This window comes from Ornithodoros turicata, chromosome 5, assembly GCF_037126465.1.
Source record: "Ornithodoros turicata isolate Travis chromosome 5, ASM3712646v1, whole genome shotgun sequence".
NCBI lineage: Eukaryota > Metazoa > Arthropoda > Arachnida > Ixodida > Argasidae > Ornithodoros > Ornithodoros turicata.
This window is the reverse complement of record NC_088205.1, coordinates 58,567,215-58,590,234: the sequence shown is the minus strand read 5'-3', so window position 1 is coordinate 58,590,234 and position 23,020 is coordinate 58,567,215. Positions and strand designations below refer to the sequence as shown.

The window sequence follows — 23,020 nt, the reverse complement described above, 5'->3', positions numbered from 1 at the left end:
CGGGTCAGTCACGTACGCCAAACCAAAAACACATGTGCGTCCGACACTGCATTCCAAGAGCACTAATTGCTAGAGCTTCCGTTTACATACAGTTATGCTGCCTTCTACACAAAGCCGCCTCTAGGGGAAAACAACACTGTCGAAGGGCGAGCAGATGTCACCCTTCCCACGACGAGACACTGCGTACACGTCAAATAAAGTTTTATGGCTTTCAACTGTGGGGGAACACGAGCTCCAACGAACGCTTGAAACTAACAGGGCGCGCTGTCCCTTATTTTCTTCTTTTTTGTTTAGGGAATAGCAAGCCGGCGTGCTGCATGGCTGACCTTTCCCCTTTCTTTTTCTTTTTCTGCCAATAAATCCCCCCCCCTCTTTTTGATGTTCGAAAATTTGAAGTTTCTGAGACAGATTTTATCAAAAAGCCCAGACCGTCACAGCCTCACGGAGGACGAGATTCTACCTCAACTGGTGTCTGCTCATTTCATGGAACGCCGTTTCATCGAATGCCGCTTCACTCAACACGTCACCATACGACTTTCACAAGACATCCAGATACGTTGCGGGACCCTTAGTAAGCAGAAAGTGTCATGTTGCCTTTGATATTTAGCAGTCTATTGCCGACTCAGTTGAGCAGTGACGGCGTTCCTGACCGTTGCTACGATCTAATGTAGCGTAGTCGACAGAGTACATTACTGTGTGGCTGTGTACATATGAATGTCTATTTTGCTCGTCAGTCAAATCGGTGATGTTTCTATGAGGAGCGGTCTTGATAACAGAACCCTAACGCTAACACGGAACTAAAAAAAAAAAAAAAAAAAAAAGAAACGTCGACTGGGACGCTTTCAGACTGGTATGGAGCTGAATCGGTCCGCGAGTTTTGGCTTGCAACAGAACAGCTATCTCAAATCTAAATTTAAAAAGGCATCGCGAAAACAACGTCTGGAGAAGTGTGCCAACGAATACACTCTTAAATTTAAAACACCCTTTAGGGTGTAATCCGGGTGTAATTGGGGTGTAAACTAATTTTTACTCCCAAATTACACCAGCTCGAAGAAACATCCTGGGATGAGGGGTGTTAAATGGGTGTAATAATAACGTAACACCTTATTTACAACGTCCACTGAGCTTGGGTGTAAAAGAGGCGTAAAATGGGTGTAGCGGGCATAGAGCGTTTACATGAACTGTATTTCTTTTGAAAGCACAATGATATGCTTCATGTTATCTACAGATGCATGCAATGGGGCACCTCAGTAGAAATTTTGAGTCTACACTCTAAATCCTGTGACGAACATGTGCCGGCTAAAAAAGTTCCCTCAGAAAGTACAGCCGTAACCGTCTGGAAGCAGCCGTAACAGTTATCAAATAGCAAGCACAACGATCCCTATCGCCAAATATGTGTGCCCCGCTGAATAATATGTGTGCCTCCTGAGCCGTGTACTCGTGTGCTTATCGAATAATCCGTGTGCCGGCTGAATATGTGTGCCTTCGCTGGAGCGTACTACGTTGTTCCGCGCTCCGCCCGTGAGGAGTGACGTGGCACCGCGTATTCTACCGCAGTGCATTCATTGCTGCGTTCGTGCCTGTTACGTGCGCTGCAACCTCGCCTTTGAAAGGATGACAACCTTGCTTTTTAAGTGCAGGTTTAATGTTTGCTTAAGGTAAGTCAACCTGGCTGTGATGCAACGTACGACGCCTGCGTTTTACTTGTGTTTAACAATCATTCTGTTGCAGACGATGGACGCATTGCAAATGGCGGCAGGAGTGGATCGGCTACATCGATGAAGCGACGATTTATATTACAAGCGAGGCTATATTCTTTGGTTATAGGTGAACGTGGGACTGTATCGACCGCAAGGACGTGAGTTACAAAAAGCTGTACTATTCTAGCATTAACGTTTGAACAATACCAGCGTGATGTTCACTTCGGTTTCTTTACAGGTAGTGTCCTGTCTCAACGGTCACGCATACGCGTGCAATACTGCAACTCCTTCTCACATCGAAGAGGGGTCTGGTGCCACTTGCTCGGACAATTATTCGTCGGCCATTTCGTTTGAGGAACTGTCGTGTTCGTCACTAAGGATGATCTTGGTTTAGCTTTGCAGTGCCAGCCTGGTGCATCGGAGGGGTTGTGTCCATGCAACGTGTGCGCCATATGTGTGTGTTGGGATTAGTGAACTAGTGGACCGTGTCGCTTTCCATTCGGCCAACGATGATGTACTGGATGCAATTTAAAGGTATGTGCACACCAATAAAATTTTGTGTTTCAAGTTCGATGTCCTTGGTACATTTTTTTTTCCTTTTCTCTTTCCTATTTCTTCCTTTTTTTTTGCGAAGCCTAGAGGTCATTTTCTGTGAGAGAACTCGAGTGGCATAATGTGTCTCGCGTATTAGTTGGTACAAGTATTCCTTCATTACGTCCGGTACACTGTGGCTCCTGGCGTCAGCAGCGATGTCGTACCAGTTGTTTCAGGGGGCACAGGGCACCTGCGGCTTTCGCAGGCACCGCGGTCCTCTTGAAGTCATCTGGTACACTTTTTGAGAAATGTGCCAGTTGATCAGGCGGCACCTATCCGTCAATGGGTTTAGGATGTACATTGTACCTGTTTGAGACGTACTTGTCTGAAGTTTGGGTTTCGGGCTTTCACAGCATTCTGCAGCCTCTGTGAAGAGTCGTTGCAAGTAGTAAACAACAGACAGGTCGGGAAAAATCTGCTGTGCCTGTTTATTACTAACTACCTGCAGCATGCCGCAGAAAACAGCGAAACCATGAAACCCAAATGACAGACAGTATGTCGCAAGCAGTACATGTCCAGCTCAATGTGACTTTTTTTCAGAGCATTCAAGAAAACCTGTGAAGCGAAAAAGCCGCTGCTCCTTGCTCGCTCTTTCGCTGCTCCTTGAGGGCACATTAAGCTTCGGCACACTTTGATATACTGACGTCAGGAGTTTTAAAGCAGTGTTGCACAGCAAGACTTTACATCATTCTTGTTGAATGTTTCTTTTAAGACCCCAGAACTAAGGGGGACCGAGCTTTGTTATGCAATGCACAGAGCAGGTGCTTTGTGTCCTGGCAAGCAAGAGTTTCATGCCATATATAGCTTCGGTGGTAATTACGGTTCTAGTATTGATATGTGGTGTTTGTCTGGTTTGGCCTCATTAGCAATACAAAGGATTGTAACTGCGGTAGCAATTGGACCTCAAGCACTATGAAATAAAGAATCTGTATACTTAACCTACGTCTGGACTTTTCTTTTCAGGTGCATTTCTCAAATGCTGCAGTGGTTGTGCATTTGGCGCTCGTGGAAATTTCTTGTGTCCACAGTAATTAGCAGTGAGGCACTCCCCTGAATTATGTATGAGTAATTCAACTCCTCGTTTATTGGACTGCGTACATGTGCATGGATTCACAGTTTCTGGCTGCTGGCATTTGTGAGAACTATAGCATCTATCTCTCAAGTAACACATGTGTTACTTGACAGATGAACAACACCTTTTTGAAGGGTGTAATATTACCAGGGGGTGTTAAATTACACCCTAAAGGGAGTGAGTTATAGCACTTTTGGATTACACCCTAAAGGGTGTTTTTGAAGTAGCAAATTACACCCTTTTTTGAGGGTGTAGCCGGTGGAAAAGGGTGTTATATTACACCCTAAAGGGAGTGAGTTATCACACTTTGGGATTACACCCTAAAGGGTGTAAAAAAATTAAGAGTGTACCTTCGGATTTTTCCGAATAGTATCGTGATGAGCCGGAAATCGGGTTCAAAATTCACTTACTTAAATGATTAATTGATGTTTTAGCATTCCACACGACGACGAAAATTTGGGACAATTTCGAAATGATTTCTTTTCAAAATTTCCCTTTTTTATCATACAGTGCGCTTCGGTAAATGTCATTTGTCGCGTTCTTACATTTCCTTCAGTATAAGTGAAATCCTGTGACATTTTCCCCCGAAATGGCCTTTCCCGGCTTGACTTGAGTTTTGAGTTTGAAAAGCTACTCCCAAAAACAACTGCCTTCCCGCAAAAAAAAGCTGAGTGTGGTATGAGTTGTCCTGTGGTATGGGTTGTCCCGGTATAACTTCTCTGGTATATGTTGTCCCAGCAGTATGAGTTGCCTTGGTATGAGTTGAGCATGGTATGAGTTGTCTTGGTATGAGCTGGGTGATCGCCCTCCCTTGATAACATCTATACCAGGGGTGCCGAAGTGGCGGCCTGCGGGCCGCATGCGGCCCGCCTGGGGTTGTCATGCGGTCCGCGTGGCCCCGGAGCAGACTTGTACGTATCTTGAGTACGTACTCAAAATACAGTATTTTAAATACTTTTTCCGGTATTTTGGTACTCTACTCAATACTTTTTTGCGACAAGTATTTTTAATGTATTTAAAATACTTTTTTCGGTATTTGCTACTCAGTACTCAAAATACTTTCCTTCCTCGTCAAGCCATATCCAGCATGCTTCCCGCCATGCCGAGATTTTCAGCTCACTGGAATTTAACCCCCTCTTTCTTCGTTTTCTTTTTTTCGGGAATTCGCGAATCTGTCATTTATCCTCTTGTACAATAGGCTGGTCCCAAACCTGGCCTTGCTTCTCAATAGCCAGATTCGTCAGAAAACCGTTCCTATTCATATTGCCAGGTGAATCACCAGGGGATTAGGTATAAGATAATCCCGGCATTTATTTCCTTGGTCATCAAAGCAATAAACACGTGCCAGAGGTTGAAAGACCCGAACCGACATACAGGAGGGATTACGAAGTTTTGGGTCAGAACATATCAACAAAGTTTACTTCGGTTCACCAAAGTTCACCAAACATTACTTGACACCAAGACGTTGCAAATGAAAGATATGCATGGCTGATAAAGTTTATTCCTTTCATTTGTAAGGCCACGTTCAGAATATGCGTTTCACTTACTGCTAATACTAAAGTACTTTAAATAGTATCTTAAATACTTCTTAGAGTATTTAGTATCTTATTTTAAATACTTTTGCGCAGTATTTTGTACAAGTCTGCCCCGGAGCAAACAATAAAATAAATAAATAAATAAATATTCTGCTGAAGCTTCATGAACAGTCGTGGCGTTATCACTGGGCTCTGTACTCGTGCAGTTTATCTTGCGTTAATTAGTGACAGAAAACTGTTGCCACTGACCTGTAACAGCTGAGGACTCTCTAACTGTAAGAGACGAGCAGGGCAGGTGGCACATGACAACAGTGAAGACGACAAAAGTAACACAGAGACAGTCATGGTACGTCGAACTTTCAATCATTATCAACTCTTAATCATAGAATAATAGGTTGAAAGTTCCCTGTCTGTCTCTGTGTTGCTTTCGTCGTCGTCGCTGGTGAATCTCTAAACCTGTCCCTACGTCCGATGTTTACATGATTAATATTACTAGTACATCCCTACCAAACTTTCTGAGTCCCTACATGGCCGATTTGTAATGTTTGTACCTTCAATGTCATCAGAAACGGACCAGTTCAGTCGCATGCTTGATGATCTCCCGAGTGATTTCTAGCAAAGATTCTTCGAATGCTGGAGACTTGAAACGGAAGTTTTTGGCTCGCCTTTTTCCGCAGTTGTTGACAACGTTTCTGGTGATTAACAAATGGAACTAATTGACCTGCAGTGCGATGCACCGATATAGAAACAAGTTCGCTTAATTTGGTGCGGCTTCGTTTTATTCTTACGTTGGACGAAAGTATCTGAATATACGTATGTTGTCGCGGACAAGCCTGTCCACGTTCGGTATAACATACGTCTAATAATAATTCGTGGCTTTACGTCACGGGACAACTGTGTCAACGTACGTCTCCAACCATGCGTTTTCTGTGATGAACCTGAATAAGTCAAAGTTACGCTCACAAGTAACTAACAAAGGAACACCACGACGTACTCCTGCAGATTGCAATCACTTTCACACGATGTTGACGTAACAGTTAAAAACAAGATATGTCAAGTTTCCTCATGACACAGCAACTAAAAATGATTGCTGACCCTGCGATTGAGCAACGCTAAGTAGCCCAAATATATATGTTGTATGTCGTTTTAAGTTCTGTGTTGTTTCATCTATATCAGAAACAGGCTATGCCGTGGTATGCGGCCCGCGCACTTCCTCCATGGTTCAATGCGGCCTGCGGAGATGAATGAGTTCGGCCCGCCTGATCTATACGGCAATTTCATTTAAATGTCAGAAATGGATGACTAAGTTGCGAAATCTTTGTTTCATTTGCAGGGTGACTGCCCCATGGACGGTCTCCGAAAATTTTAGGTTCAGCAATGTTAAAAAAAAAAAATCGTCGCAAGACCTATAAACGGAAAAAACAGCTGATATCTAGGTATCGTTTAACGATAAGTCGTTAAAACGAAGCTTCCTGTGAACGGTACGACTAAAGATTGCTAAGAACGATTGCATTCACCACCATACGCCAACAAAAACCCATAGACTAACAATACAATTTATTATATTTCATGAATGTCACGATACCCGTATGTCCTTATATTACATACATGTATTGGTGCGTACTACAAAGCCATAAACAGGGTGTCCCAGAAAACGTGTCATTGAATTATAATAAAAAAAACTACGCCACCTAGAATCATGCGGTCAACAGCATTTGTTCTTATTAGGTTTTTGACACCTCCTAATGTGAATGTCATGTACTCCAAGTTTAATTATGTAAATATTTGCGAACTGAACTCGGAAATTTTCCAAGTAAAGGTCACTTTTTTACCCCACCAATATGAAGAGCGTGCCGAATTCACTCAAATTCATGATAATTCACAGTGATATTCACGAGCTATCCCACCGGAAAAAATAGCCGAATATCATGCTTTTCGGAGCACCGGACCATAGCGCGCGATAACTTTTTGAGCGCAATCGCTCTCAGTGCGACGAAAGGAGGTTCCGAAGCCAGCCCACAGAGTGATAGTAGGAAAAGTAACAGCTCCTAAAATTGGGAGAGGGAAAGCATTATCCCAGCCATAGGTGGGGAGTAACGCGTTACAAAGTAGTGCGTTACGGGTAACGCGTTACATTAGAGTAGTGAAATATGGTAACGCATTACATTTAGGAGAAAAGTAATGAGTAACGTAACGTCATTACATTTTTACTAACTAACGCGTAACGGCGTTATGCGTTACTGCGTGTTCGGGAACATTGCTCCATCGTCTAAATTTGAAAGCTTGAGCGAGGACCGTGCCTGCAGAATCCGGCAAAATCCCCGATTTTTTTTCTATTATTCTTCAACATTGACAAGAAGGTCTCATCGACACCCACGAAGACCGCAAAAGAAGGGTTGTTGACCTACCCTGGTTGAGATGTCACCTTTGTTTACCACTTCTGTTTTTCACTCCCTCTGGTATTCTTCGGACGAATGGGGGAAAAGCGGCAGAAAAGTAGCCTCTACCCTCTGAACAAGCAACAAAGCACCAAGAGATTGGCTGCTTCGATTTGTCTGTGCGAGATAAAGGATCACCGTCTCTATCAACCTTGACAAGGAGCACTCACTGTCATTAGGCGTCCTCTCAGCCCAACGGGCGAAGCTCACAGATGAAAATTTTGAACACCAACTACTTCTACGTTGCAATAAATCGTACATGTAAGTTGTGTTCATGCGTGACCCTTGTTTGTGTCCAACATTGTTTGTATTGATTTCGGAATGCATGCTTATGTGACTCAACCAACAATAGTACATATTATAAGGACAACTGATGAAGTAATGCAAAAGTAACGGCATTGCGTTTCAGAAGTAACGGCGTTAGTAACGACCGCAACAGTAACGAATAACGTAGCGCGTTACTTTTTGAAAAAGTAGTGAGTAACGGTAGTGCACTACAAAATAAAAGTAACTTCCCCACCTATGATCCCAGCGAAAGTCAGACGTGATAAGCCGTTACCAGCTCCGGTGGCGCAGCGGTAACGCGTGCGCTTGGGAGGTCCGCGGTTCGAATCCGCGTGCCGGCTGTGCCGTCTGGGTTTTTTCCTGGGTTTCCCTCAGATGTGTAATAGGCGTATGCCGGCACAGTTTCCCTGAAGTCGGCCCATGGACGCAGCTATCCTCCCACCGACCGGATTCCGCTCGGTCTTCCACTTCACCCTTTCCTCTCCTCCTCTCCACCACCTTTCCCTTCCCGAGAAACATGCAGCCTAATCAGGCAGGCAGACCTCTCGGGTTCCTCCCAACGACACTACTCCTCCTCCTCCTGATAAGCCGTTCCTGTTGTACCTCTTTCTGCGATGTCGGGGAGGGCTGGGTTTACAACCTCCTTTCGTCGGACTGACAAGGATTGCGCTGAAAAATTCATCGTGCGCTATTCGGTGCGACCTCCGTAGAGCATGATGTTCGGCTATTTTTTCCTTCAGGATAGCTCCTGAATATCCCTGTGAATTATCATTAATTTGACTAAATTAGACACGCTCTTCACATTGGTGGGGTAAAAAAGTGACCTTTACTAGGCAAATTTCCGACTTAAGCTCGCAAAAATTTACATAATTAAACTTACGTTACACGACATTCACATGAGGAGGTGGCAAAAACCCAGTAAGAACAAATGCCATCGACCGCATGACTCTAGGTGTGTAGTTTTTTTATTATAATTCAATGACGCGTTTTCTGGGACACCCTGAATATGTCCCTATACATTCACGTATTTTATTGCAATACAAATATTATTGCAGTGAATTTACGCATAAGAAAATCAGCCATTTTCAGTGATGGCAGAAAAATGTGTGCTTGTCATCAGGGACGTCGGAACAGGGGCCCCCCACGGAATTGGCTGAGGGGGGAAAGCACCAGTTTTGACCCCCCCCCCACCTGTCTGCAATCTGCCCCTCAACATGTCTGCAATCACGTACACTTTGCAAAATTGTCGGGCGGTATGGCGACTCATCGAAGTGGTCGTCACGCATAGCATACTTCTGTGCGCATCAACGAAACAATGACCAACAAATTCGACGAAACTATACGACAGGCAGTTGGCGAATTCCGAACTTGCCCGCCTCAATGCAACCGGTGATGCAAGATGCAACGGCGTGCGCGTGGACCGACGATGTGCTTCGTGAATTTGTGGGTCGGAAGGGAGAGAGAAGATGTACGTTCGGTGCTGTGAAATGATACATTTGATTAAAGTTGTTGAAGCAACACATTGCAACGCAACAGTGGACTCGAGTGTGTTAATATTGTACGGCGTCACAAACATTTTTAGGAAGCGCATTGAAACAGTGGTACACAGCAGTGGTATACAGCCGTACACTGTAATAGGCACTGAGGGGTACGCGTGCCGTAGGTGTTAGGTGTCGCGTGCATGCCCTTCGGCGACGCCTGTCTCTCCCAAGCCGTGTATAGCTAGGTAATTGTATTTTTTATTTATCTTTATTCTACTACGCAATTTATTTGTACAAATACCAACGCTTAGCATTTATTGTCATTATTCTATTAGTACTATTCATAGCTCGCTTTTACAAGAAAGAACACCAGGTGTAAACAACGAGATTTGGCCGAGGCAGACCAACAATTAGGGACGACACAGACAAGTTAGCCTCAAACGCCCAGAAATTAACGAATGGAAACAACTCAGGGAAAAGAGGTGCTGACGCCAGGGGTCGAACCTGGCGTGCTGGTGTGGTGTAGCGGTTAGCATATCTGACCGGAAATCAGAAGACCCAGGTTCGATTCCTGGCGTCAGCACCTCTTTTCCCTGAGTTGTTTCCATTCACCAGGTGTGTTTAACAACCCCATGACCGACCGCACCCCCCCCCCCCCCCCATGCTTGAAAACGTCCCGACGTCCCTGCTTGTCATGGTGGGGCTGTTGCTAGTTGAGTGAGACGGCGAGCAGTTGTCCGCACCACTCCAAAAACACGTCAGTTGAATCAGGTTCACTGTCCACACCCTCTTTGCATATCTCGCTTTCATTTCGTTGCACATTCCCACTATCGGGCCTTACCTTTACATTACTGTCATGATCTTAGCGGATAGGCCCATGAACGGAGAGGCTTCGTGATAGTAACTGATGGCATTTACTTTGCAAACAGGAGAAAAATGCTTCGAGTCAGTTTTTAAGAGGTAACTCGAATGTATCTGTAACAAATAAAATGTTTCGGACGAAATAAAAAGCGATTCGATTATATGGTGCTCGATGAATCGGCGTTCGGCGCAACGTCCATATTTTGACGAAATGGCGTTCGATGAACCGGCGTTCTACTTGTTCTTCAAAGCCTGTTCTGTGTTCTGAATAAGTTCTGTCAGTTGTAAGTTTAGCAGTTGTGTCGTGTGATTCTGTCCGTGTATCGTTCCTGACTGCTTCAATTCGTAAGCCCTGTATACTAGGGTGTGACTTTTTCGGGTTAAATGCCTTTCTCAGATTCGGGGGGTAAAAAGCGGGCGCTATTTTTAAATTTGTAATTCGGAGAGAAATCGGGCTATTATTGCGCCTTCGGATGTTATCGGGTTTTTTTTTTTTCTCCTGTTGTCTATTAAGTCATTTCTTAATCTTTCTCTCTCTCTCCCTCTTTTTTCTTTTCTTTTGTGACGTACCAGCGCTAATGAGTGTAATACACAGATACCCAGAAATACTCAGATGGATGTATTTCTGGGCGAGTAAGTGACCCATTCTTACACGTGGCGACGTCTTCAGTGAAAACGCCACTTAAGGATTTCATATGACTGGAATTCGGGGAGAAATCGGGTTTATCCCGAATTGCTCGGAGGTCAGTTCGGGGGTGGAATAAGCGGGCGGAATCGGGTTCAACGCGAAAAAATCACTCCCTTATATATTGTATAAGTAAACTTCCCGGGCCCGCGTGATTATAAGTTCCCGGTAGCCTCAGAGCAACCCCTTGCTGTCGGCGCCTACGATTCCACTCCATTCTGATTTCTGAGAGTGTTGTGCAAGGCAACGTGAAGCATTGCAAAAAGCAGAAGCAAAAGAGAGAGAGAGAAAAGAACAAAGCCGTGGGAACTTTAGAACTCCATAAATTTTACATGGAGAGAAGGATTTCGTCCCCTTTCCCAAATGCCCACCAAAATAACGAATGCGGGAGGGGGTTGGTCCCCCGCAACCCCTCACTGTCTACGCCGCTGAGGACGACGTTTCGATATTTCAAAATGCGACAGCTCGCCCGACGGCGCTCGACGGTGCGTCACCATACCGTCATGCCATCGTGAGCCAAGTCACGTGAGCTCCGCTGACGAAGTGCGAATAGGGAGCCCTATCCGAGCATCTGAGCTGCAGCCAGCCACAAATCCAATTTAATCCAGTGGCGGCAAGCGTTTGTAATGTTTGTAAACGTCATGTAGACGCGTCTCTGTTGTGGTGTGTTGCAGCCCTGACGCGTTTGACGCTTCACCGCACTTGTTTACCTCGGATAAGGAACGAGAACGTTAGCTTAGGGGTTCCAAGAGAGCATATTAAGTGGTAGGGGAGACCAGGGCGAGTTGTCACACTGCCTAGGACAAGGAAAAGATGCGGCGCAGCCAGGCTGTTTTGTCGGTGTATTTTTGTTGGACCGTCAACCACTCGCAAAACTACGGTCTTACCTGCATAGTACAAGTCGTACGACCTGTATAGTACTAGGTCGTGCACTGAAGAAACTTTCACCGTCATCTGCGTCGGGTTCGCAGCGCAAAATGTTTCAGTGCCGTGTGAGTAAAACATTTCGTGTTTTCAAATTTCACAATTTGCAGGACGCGAAGGAAAGCTCTGAAGCTTCCATGACCGAAATATTTGAATTTTTCCACGGATTTCCGGCTGGACACTGTGTTGCGTCGAGGTGCCCAAATGAGGAATTAAATATTTGAGTTAAATTTGTAGCAGCTGAAACAAAAAGTGCACTTCAGAGACGACGCCAATTTGTGATGTCTCGAGAATGCATTCCCTGCCTTCAGACGTCATGAACTGGAACGAGTGCATGGTTACTCTCTTTGTGTAAAAGATTCAGAGCCACTACCCTCTCAGCACACCCTCAGCAAGCACAGGTGAAGACTGGTTTTATTTGTAGTGTTTTATACTGCAGGAGTAAGAGAACTGCGAGTTTGAATGCATTCATTGAGTCCATAAACATTGTACAGCTAAGACTGCTCTAGGTTGCACGTACAAGGTTCCTTCCTTCTCGTTTAGTTTTCATGCACTGCGAGTAGGCGTTGTACTCGATACATGTCTAGAATAAACATTACCCAGGAATGCAGGCAAGCGAATTGCCCAAGCTTGTGTGACAGCCTGGCTCGATACTGGGGTATGTGGACACACTTGACAACCTCCGCATGACATGTATCTTAATCTTAAGTAATATTGCTGAAGCTAGGCTTGGTGTAATATGCATGGGTGTCGCCAAGTGAGCGCACTCCATCATTGATTTCATCAGCCTGACTTTATATACTTTCATCACATGAAAATTTGATATAGAGCATGTTGCAGCTTGCCCTGGTCTCCTCTAGGCCACAATTCCAGACAGCAACACCTCTAAATAGAAAACAGATGGTCAGCGAGCAGCGCTGAGTAGTGCGGTTCATAAAACGGCATCGCCAGACACAGGACGACTCTACATTCTCTTTGACACGTATTGGACTCTAACATTGCACATAAAAATGAGGCAAAAGGAATATGACCACACACCACTTGATGTTAAGATGATAACATTCCCTTCTCTTCTATGTGCCAATTTGACATCATAGTGCAGTTCAACTGCAAAATGTTCTAAGATCCAGGCGAATGAGGTGGCCTGCCTTGCTGTTGCTGGAGTGCCACAGTGAAGCCTCCATGTGTCGGACACCAGCGGCGCAGTCAAATGGGGCCTAATAAGGGGTCGTTAGTGAGTTAGAAAATGAAGTGTAAAAACAAATGAAAAACACATTATTTTGACACACTGTGCATGGTTATTGAATCTATTTCAGAAACTCTGGTCACTCAGAACCATTTTTATGCCAAAAGTGCTGCTATATTGATTTGGACCATGTTTTCTATTGCACATTTAACGGGGGCATTATCAAATTTGAACTTGAAATTCCTAATTTCACCCAATACTTGTGGAAGTGACTGGTATATCCTTGAAGAACACTGCTTGTTACTCTTATACTATTACCAAATACCTCATTTTCACCCCCCATCATGCTGCAGCAGATTCTGCTGCAGCATGATGGGGGGTGAAAGAAAAACATCTGCTCTGCATGCTCCGCCTGCTAGAGCAAAAACTTGTTCTTCTACGCGCTTTCTCTTCGGCATTGCCATACACGTTGTGAAACACTTTCTCGAGGGCTTTGGTGCGGTGTCCCGTTCAAAAGCTCTAAGCAAATTAAACACGAGTGGTAAGGGCGAAAGAGGGTAACAACCTGGACTGACGCGAGAATACACTGAAAAAAAGCACAGATATCACCCAGAAAAAGGTGAAGGTCATAAAAAGACTGACAAGTCAGGTCAGTCTTTTTATGACTGACCTACCCTGGGCATTTTCAGTACAAAGGATGATTAAGATTGAGCAAATCGAGACCGCATCGAGACTTGCACGGAAAACCCCGTCATACTTGAGGTGTCCGACGTAGGGAATTCACTCCCTCTGTATTTTCAATAGGAGCCTACCAGTGCAACAGCATGTTGTCCGACATAGGGGTTTGTACGAGGTAAGGAGGTGTCCGAGGTAGGGAGGGTTTCCTGTACATTGGTTGTGTATTCCTTCATGAGCCCAGCATAGCTGGAATTGTTTGCAAATCAATAATTAAGGTTTGTCATGTTGTTTGTTTCTTCGTCTCATTGCAAAGTGCAGAATGATGCCCTACCTGCCTATGAAATGCTGCTGCCGAAATGCGCAGAGTGAAGACCAAGTGGATGGTCTCTGTAGTGTCGTGTTCCACTGCAACAAGCCAGTGCTAGCAATCCCAAGATTCTCCGGAGTTCTCAAGAATCTCCAGCTCACAGCTGTGTGTTTCAGTGGATTTCGTAGCTGCAATATGTTGTGATGGTGTCTTTTTTCTGGCACAGTGTCACTCTTGGACCTACCCCCTGCTTGATGTAGACGAGGTACTTCATAACCCCATAACCAAGATGCTACCGCACCCTTTGTGTTTTCAGGAATTGTCATCTGTTTGTGTTTTCCGTTCTTTGACATTGTGATGTCTGCTATGCTAGCGTAAATGTTTCCAAACGGTGTCACTGCCCTGATGTGATGGACTCTCATGAGAAATACTCTTGTCTGACAACGGCATTTTTACTCCTTGCCGGATGAAGCACAGTTATGTTATTGCTTCGTTATCATGCAGCATGTTTTTACTGACAAATGTTTTAGTCCATCACAACTTGAAGCTGACAAGCTTTGTAGGTGCAGTATATTATTCTGATAGATTACAGTAGGTGTTGATAGGTGAAGAGCTGTACAAGAGCTTTCATGGGAATGGTAGTGTATGTGAGTGTTCACCATGCTTGCCGACACAATTATTAACAAAAATTACTGCTGCATTTTTGCAAAGTGCCCAGAGAAGCAACGATAACCAATATGCAGTTTAATTTTTTTTACACGGTAACGGCGCATGTCATAATGTCCTTGTGGCCCATTTTCTGACCTTTCTTTCTTTTTCAGAGACACTTCCGTGCTGGTAGCAAACGCATCAGTGGAGAAAAAATTGTGGACTAAGTTAGATTATGCTGCCGCAGTTATGTTTCTACCAGGCTGCTTCACCTTACATTTTGGAAGATGCTTTTAAAGAGAACAGTGCTTTTTTTTTTAATACGGGGTTGAATTGTATCTAGGTAGCCTCTGCATGTGCTACAAGTAATGTTTCCAAGTGTTAATCCCGTTATTCGATATTTCCCAGGTTAATGTAGCATTTCGTTGCTAGAATTGGGGAATCGTATTGCAGATTTTCCCACTCCAGCACAAAATACATTCACTAGTGCAGATTGGGACACCTGTGACAATCATTGCTTGGAGAAGCACAATTATTTTGCTGTGTTCAGTCTTCTGTCAGGTTACTTCATGAAGCAGCAGCAAAAAGAAAACATTCAACATTCTCGCCTCTTCAAATTGCCCTTTCATTGTTGTGACACATAATTGCACTATATCCCTGCTTGTCAGTAGAAGCACATAGAAGGAAACTGAAGCATTCTTTCTCGCTGCATTGCTGTAATCTGACACGCGAGTTGAAGCTTCTTTGAGCAATAATTTATGTACTTTTACGAGCTACTACTAAATGTCTGAAAATTAGAATGGGAGATATGTCTTACAGATACCATGAACCCCATACGTTTTGGAAAGACAGTCCTTTAATAGGATCCTTTGTACACATTAGATGATAGACTCTGTATATGTCTGTGCATGTGTGTGAAGTAGATTTGTCATTTGTATGTAGCAGCAAGAACATGTTAGTGAATATTTTGTTGGATAAAAATTATATTTGCATTTTTCTTTGTTTCTACCCCTCGGCCTTATTATGTAGCCTACTACACCAATTCGTTTGACCTTTTTGTAATTTTCACTTTTTGCCCGTTGTGAAGGGTACAAGAAGGGTACCCTTTGTACCCCTTTTTAAAAGGTGGAGTGAAATGTTTATGTATCCGAGAAAACACAGCTGTGCACTTTGAGTGACTGATATGTGTGGGTAATGAGTTGTAAATGTTTGTTTCACTGAATGACCGCATCTTTCAGAAAGTGAAGCATTGCAATTGAAACATGATCAAATGGTGCTCTTGTCTTCCCCTTCCTAGACTTGCAAAGCAGTTTCACCAGCTGTGCTGAGGATGTACGTGGTCTCCTACCGAGCGATACTCAGGTACGCAGTAACTCACAAGCTGACAGTCCGTGAGCTGTTTTACTATCAGTTCATTCTCCATTTGGAGCTTTGCTTGGTAACAGATTCTCTAACATTCCAAATGTGGTCTGTTGATATGACATGAGGCAGATCAGGAAGTTAATAAATATACACCAGGTGCAAAACACAAAACCTGCCAAGGTGCCTGTTGGAACGTACTTGTACTTCTGAGGATACCGAAATTGCTGACTTCTGTGGCATTAAAACTTCTGTGGCATTAGAAAGTGCAGCATCTCATAGGTTTAAAGGATTCAGTTGTCCAGTGTTGTCAAACTGCAGTGCAATATTGCAAAAAGTCTGGCAACAATAGTTTTAAAATGGGATCCATTGAAAGAACTTGCTGATGTTTTGAGTCAGTGTGAAAATGTCGGGATGCAATTCAAAATGTTAATGTCACCTTATTTATGTGGTACCGGCAGCCAAACAGCTAAGCACATGTGCTGAAATCGTATAACTTAACCCGCACCTCTAATCATGTCAGTCATTGGTACACCTGCATAACATGCTTTATCAGAGTCTGGTACAGCAGTCTTGCGTGAGCTCAGTTTTCCATTTAGTCGGGGAAATGTAGGGTCGGTTTCAAACTGCCACCAAAGAAGGAAGCTTGCTTTCATAAAAATTATGAATGGGATTAAGTGGTTATGTCATTCGCGATTTTTGAGCAAGAGAAACTGCAACTTCCGCTTTCTTTCTCCCTCTCCTTCTCAAGAAGCACAGCAATGCGGAGAGGCCACACATTGGTCCTCTTAGATAATCTCCCGTGATGATTGGACAGGGGGAGGAGTCATTTGAGGAGACCAGTGAGAGCCCAGTCCGCATTGTCGGCCTTCTTGAGAAAGGGAGGAAGAAGGAAAACGTGAATTGCAGTTTTGTTTGCTTGTAAATCACGACCAACTCAACGGATGAATCTCGTTCCTTTTGTATCTGTGTCAAAGTAACAGCATGTCTCATTCTGCAAGGAGAAATATCTGCTCTTTAGTGCCCCTTTAAGCTTTGTTCTTGGTAATGCAGGCATCAACGAGGCCTTATCGGAAACGGAACAACGCTTTTTGGTCACACGATAACAAGTTGCCCGAATTTTCGAGTGATGTCCAGCCACTTCTTTATGGAGTTAATGATGACAGGGACCACACAAGGCTTTGTTGCCAGTTGAGGGATGAAATCATCAGATACCTAGAGTGAGATTTTTCAAAGTGGTCTAGGGTGCTTCATGTGCAGGTGCATGTTTGTTGCACAGATTGTGGTGGAAGTTCAATTTTTTTGTGTTTCAGTGAACATCAACTAATACTATGCGAAAACAAGATGGACAGAAGATGGCAATATGATGCGCTTGGTGAAACGCTGGTCACCACATACCCACACATGCGACTAAGTTCCTCCAACTCTCCAGGAAAGAATAAATTTGTTTGGGTAAGGGTTTCCACGTGCTTGCTCCGCCATGGGCAAGAGACTTAAAAGAAGTACTAGAATAGTAATTGAATGTGGTAGTAGTACTTCAAGTAGTAAAGTAACTAAGTAAAGTAAAGTAACTAAAGTTAGTAGTTAAGTAACTAAGTTACAGTTAGCCTGCAAAGATAGTGATTGGGTTATAGTTACTCTTCTTGAGAGTTACAGCTACAGTCACCAAGTTCAAGTTACATAGTTAGACCAAGGCCATCCTGGCCACCAGTGATTTATCCAGACCCCCCCCCCCCCTTCTTCCTACACCTCCCAAATGTCAGGCAACATCCCCCCTCACTTTTACCTGTGCACCCCTACCGTGGGGTGGGGTATGTGTTAGTAATGATATGTTAAGCTGTTACAGCGTAATTGTAATAATGACCACACGCGCGCACACAATTTTTTGCAACACCCCCGGTGCTCGGGATTGTAGATGAACCACTGCTGGCCACGTATGAGATGACAAAATTCGTGGAATTCCTGTTTGGGAAAAACGGCAGGGTACTTGAAGCCTTGACAAAACCACACTAGGGAAGTGATGCGTGGAAAATATTTCAGTACCTGAGCAACTCGGTTACATTTACGTTTTACAGTTACTTTAACCAAATGTGCCAATTAGTTACCTTTAGAGGTTAGTAGTAGTAGTAATTAACTGCTATAAAAGAAAAAAAAGGGTAGAAAAGTAACTACTAAAAGTAACTACTAGTTACATTTACAAGCTCCTTGTAACTTAGTTACTACCCAAAACTGTGTTTGACACACAAATTGCTTCATTAAGAATCTCACTTTTATTGAGCGTCTGTTTCACTTCATGTACACAGACTGACTTCATCACAAAACTAAGCACAACACGAAAGATGAGGAGAGTGAGACGAAGAAAGGGACTTAGGCGTGACTTGAAAGGTGGAAGCACTGTGACAAAAAGTGATGCCCCCTAATGGGTAAAGGTAAGCAATGTTTTACTGGGTATTCTGCTCAGGGTTGATGTGAACGCTGGGTCTTTTGAAGATTAGTGCAACTTAGCTGTGATCCAACAATCCATTCTTGTCTTTTGCATTGGCTCCTCCTGTGATCGTCCATGGGAGTGGATTGTTTATATCTGTGCTTGATATGTAGTATGATCTCATAACTATTAGAAAGCAGGAACAGACCATCTCAGTGCCTGTCATGCCACAAAAAGTGACTTTTTCGGGTTAAACCCGATTCCGCCCGGTTATTCCCCCCCGAACTGACCTCCAACCAATTCGGGTTAAACCCGATTTCTCCCCGAATTCCAGTCACTATGACTGGATCCTGGATGAGATCCTCAAGTGACGTTTCCACTGAAGACGAACAGAGGTCTCCACGTGTAACACATGTAAGAGTGGGTCACTTACATTCCCAGCAATACACCCATGTGTGCCAACACTGTCTATGCCTTCGGGGATTACCGCTGGAAGGTCACGATCCCGCAAAAAAAAAAAAAGAGAGATTCGGAAAGGACTTAATAGACAAGAGGAGAAGCAAGAACACCCGATAACACCCGAAGGCACAATTATCACCCCGATTTCTCCCCGAATTAGAGATTTAAAAATAGCGCCCGATTTTTACCCCCTGAATCTGAGAAAGGCATTTAACCCGAAAAAGTCACTCTCTACATAAACATAACCGCTTGTGTGCCACTGGATGTGCCCTAAAGTGTGCATATGATCAGAATGCCACTGGAACCTGTGGTCAAGATACAACGGGTGGCAGATTGTGGCATATGAGTTGGTGTCAAGGTTGCACCTAGGAAAGTCAAGGTGCCTCCCAGATGAGCTTTCACATGCAGGAGAGTCATCATGTAGGCTTCTGATGATGACATTTTTTTTACAAGTTATGGATTTCTGCAGCTGCGTTAGTAGGCTGGCTGCTGACTTGAAACCAAATTTGGTGGCTCGGATGTGATGCAGAATGTGTCAAAGTGTTGTTCAATTTTTATGATCGAAAACACTGACATAGTAAAGTAAAAACTGCAGCAAAAGGACTCCGACAAGCGGGTTAAGACAGGAGATGACAGATAGATACTGCAGGTCTATCTGTTGTTTACTGCCTTAACCCGCTTGTTTGCGTCCTTTTCCTGCAGTTTTTACTTTAGTATGTACTTCAACCAACTACCCCGCTTCAACCCACTTGTTTCGAATCAGTATACTGAGGCTTACACTCAATGTGCTGGAAGTCATACCACTTCTGGAAATGTATGGAAGGTACCTAGAGATGTGAATAGAGCAGTCGATATATCAACGATAGATATATTGATGATAGTTTATTTCACACTCAAGGTGTGGGAGGTCAGAGCAAAAAAGCCAAAAAGACCAGACCCTGGCTCCCTTACATTACACTCAATATTTGATGCAAGAGACCAAAACAGCTTAATCAAAATACAACATACGCAAAAGAAAACTACACAACAAATGTCCTTTTGATGTCAACATTAGATAAAGCAAAAATATCAATGTCATTACAATATAGCTAACTTAACAAGGTTGAAAGCTGGTACATAATGGATTGTGTACCATAGCTCGTTCGTCGAAAGGCAGGTGAAAGTGTGGCACATTTCTAACAGGATATGTACAGTTATATTGACTAAGGTAAATAATATCTAAGTGTCAACTTTTTATCTTTGTTGTCTTTTTATACAATTGTAACAAACAATGTTTATACAAAAAGTCCATTTTTAAAACGTAGTACTTTAGGAAAAGGAATTCAGCATGATCAGTATAACTCACACCAGCAACTATACACAAGGTGCAATAAAGGCAGGATGATGAGGTATACTTGCAAGCCAGAACTACAGGAATGGATAGAGGGCGGATCACCTCCACTCAACAGCGAAAGCAGTACTGATACAAAACGAGAGACTAGTGCTTGCTGTGTTAGGCCAGAGGAGCAACGAAGAAGATGCAACTGCATGTTGATGCCTGTGGGACTGAGGAGCTTGATGTTAAAGTTTTCATTTTGATGTCGCACTAGCATGTACTCAACCACGGTTTGTCTCTTACCAATCCGGAAAACCGTATCTCTCATGTTTACTAGGAACATTGTACTAGTTGTCGTGCTAAGGTTAGTTGTTGGCAACATTTCCTCGAGTCTGTGGAGGTATGCACAATGAACAGACAGAAACGGATTAGACGAGACTCAGGCCAGCAATGAAGCTTTATTCTGGTGCATGTAGAAGGGGCAAAAGGAGGAAGAGCATAAACTAAATAGTCAAACTCCTTTATAGCGAACACCTTTTTAACGAAAATACCACTACAGCAAATTTTTTTGTGGTCCCGCTGGAGCCCTATAGGTCCTATAATGGACATCCTTTTTAACGAAAATACTTTTACTGCAAATTTTTTTTGCTGTCCCCCTGAGTTTCGTTGTAAAGGAGTTTGACTGTACAAATGTCACAAATTTCCGGAATTGCCAAGATGGCTGTGTCACGGACGCGACCGACTAGATTATAACGACCATCTCATAATCACTCCTTCCCAGCACCGCATTTGGAAGCTAGCGGTGGCGCTACTCATCAGCCTGGGTATTGCTTCCTCAATTTCTGCAATACTTTGTATTTCAGCTTACCTTAGTATTTTTTTACAAGCGGTGGATGTCCGACGGGAGATGCTTCTTTCTAAAGTTGATTATCATCATCATTCTACGCGTTTTCGTGGGAGCTGTTGCTGTCGTCTGCTACAGTAGTCTTACGTTCGCTTCTGCGCATTCAAAATTCATATTTCCATCGTCCAATCATGATGTAGATTTCGCGGGCCGATGGGTAGCGGTTCGTGCAAACGGGCTCCTCATAGGGGTTGCCGATTATGGCATGGTCATTATAATCTAGTAGGTGGTCACGACCTTCCTTTTCCCCCTCACCCTTTTGTTCCTTCTACATGTGCTGTAATAAAGCTTCATTGCTGGTTCATGTCTCGTCTCCTCCGTTTCTGCCTCTCCACTGTGCATATGTATGTACTAAGACTCAGGGAAATGCTACCAACAACTAACCTACACCAGCTTGCTTACATTTTGATTCTCTGTTCTACATGTTAAGGTAGTCCATATAACAGCTGATTTTGGTTCTGATTTGCAGGCAATTCTCATCAAAGCCAGTGCATTCAATAAGCAATGTGCATCATGAGATGCAGGTGCTCCTGCTGATGGTTGAGAGTGATGAAGGGCGTGGAAGCCTGGTTACACTACTGAAGAAGAGCGATGGAACATTTCTACTTATCATTATAATGTGCATACATACGTAACTGGTAGCGGATGTAGCACATTGAGGCTCTGTAGTCTTGCTCCAGTAGGACCATTTTCTCCTGGTGACCTGAGTTCACTACTGCAAGTAAAGATTATCCAGTTCAATTTTTACTCTTCCCTTTCATTTATTTGTGTATGAGGTCCTCACTAAATTGTGTTGTAGCCATACCAGATTCAGCTACCCATAGAAAGGCATCCCACTCGTTGGTGGTAGCCAAGGTCATGCTGTAGACTGGGAGGTGGTAGGTTCGAATCCTACCACCGGCTGTGGTGTCTGAGGTTTTCCCTGGGTTTTCCGAAGACGTTCCAGAGGAGTGTCGGCACAGTTCCCTCTGAAGTCGGCCCAGGACGCATACTAACCCCCCCCCCCCCCCTGTTCCACTCTTTCCTGCTGTCCTCCCTCCATCTGTCCACATCTGTACGCCGCTCATAGCCACAGCTGCTTCGCGGTGCTAACAGGGAATTAAAAAAAAAACTATAGAAATCATTCATTAGTGACAAGTTTGTCTGATAAAAGTGTCACTTTACTGCATAGAGCCATACATAGTACACTGCCATTTCAGATTGTTTATAATCTTTCATGATCGTCATTGTTGAATAACATATTTATAGACCTGGGCACACTTATTTTCTTGCAAGCGGGCTGAGAACAGCACATTCCAAGGGCGCGGGTGGTATGTTTCCGGGACAATTATCTCTACTATTACACGGAGGAGTTTGAGGCAAGTGAGATGGTGTAATGCACATTGAATGTAAAATTTTCCTGCATGTTCAAAATGGTACCTGCATATCCTTACTGTCGGGATGATACTTACACAGTAGGGATATAACAGTTATTATTATTATTATTATACAATATCCTTACTGCATAAGTATCATCCTGACCGCTTTGGGGCGACGAAAAGCAGAAATGCACCGTAATTTTATTCATTTATTCAACCGTGCTCACCAACAGCCACGACCTAAACTATTGCACACACTCAATTGCTCATGCTGTGAGTAGTAAGAACACAAAAAGAAAAACAAAAACAGATAAGGTAAATGCATCAGTGCAGTATTCTTGGGCCAGGGACCAAGCAATTTCGATGGGGAGCAAGGGCGAGAGTCCAGCTGACGTAGAGACTCGGAGAGTGTGGTTCGGGAAGGTTGGTAGTGAGGGCAATGAAGAAGAATCACTACACAACAACCTCACCTGTGTGAAGCACCTCACTTGTGTGAAGGGGCTCGTTATTTTATTCCCCCCATCCCAACCAGCAATGGGGTAGAGTATCGCCTGTGGCGATGAAACTCCCCACTCTCCAAGGTCGAAAATAAAGTTGTTGTTGTTGCAGTATTCTTCAACGCCGTTAATGAATGAAAAATGTCTATGCAGTTATTATGCATGGCGATTTTTATACTTTACAGAATTTTTATAATAAAACTACGAGAGCTACCTAGATGCGGTTTTCACGGATGGGTTGTGTGGCCAACCGGACATCTTGTCGTAAAGCATACGTAACTACTGGATGACTAATTACCTAAAATTCGT

General features: G+C 43.8%; 1 protein-coding gene and 1 non-coding gene across 5 annotated transcripts; both read left to right on the top strand.

Moving 5' to 3' along the window:
- The first annotated feature begins 1,556 nt into the window (after positions 1-1,556).
- On the top strand, positions 1,557-21,603 carry LOC135394515 (uncharacterized). Of its 4 annotated transcripts, XM_064625290.1 has the most exons (8): positions 1,557-1,658; positions 1,732-1,858; positions 1,939-2,234; positions 15,692-15,756; positions 16,807-16,973; positions 17,067-17,205; positions 18,057-18,182; positions 21,326-21,603. In XM_064625290.1, exons 3-7 carry the CDS (start codon positions 2,210-2,212, stop codon positions 18,171-18,173), a joined length of 513 nt encoding a protein of 170 aa, XP_064481360.1. In that variant the 5' UTR covers positions 1,557-1,658; positions 1,732-1,858; positions 1,939-2,209; the 3' UTR covers positions 18,174-18,182; positions 21,326-21,603. The 4 variants fall into 4 exon arrangements, 1 of the variants encoding a protein (XP_064481360.1); XR_010422925.1 differs by lacking the exons at positions 1,557-1,658; positions 1,732-1,858; positions 1,939-2,234 and adding exons at positions 11,268-11,643; positions 11,887-11,976; XR_010422926.1 differs by lacking the exons at positions 1,557-1,658; positions 1,732-1,858; positions 1,939-2,234 and adding an exon at positions 11,270-11,643.
- On the top strand, positions 9,617-9,688 carry Trnas-gga (transfer RNA serine (anticodon GGA)). The gene has a single exon. It is a non-coding gene; the product is annotated as a tRNA-Ser (tRNA).
- Positions 21,604-23,020: the final 1,417 nt, after the last annotated feature.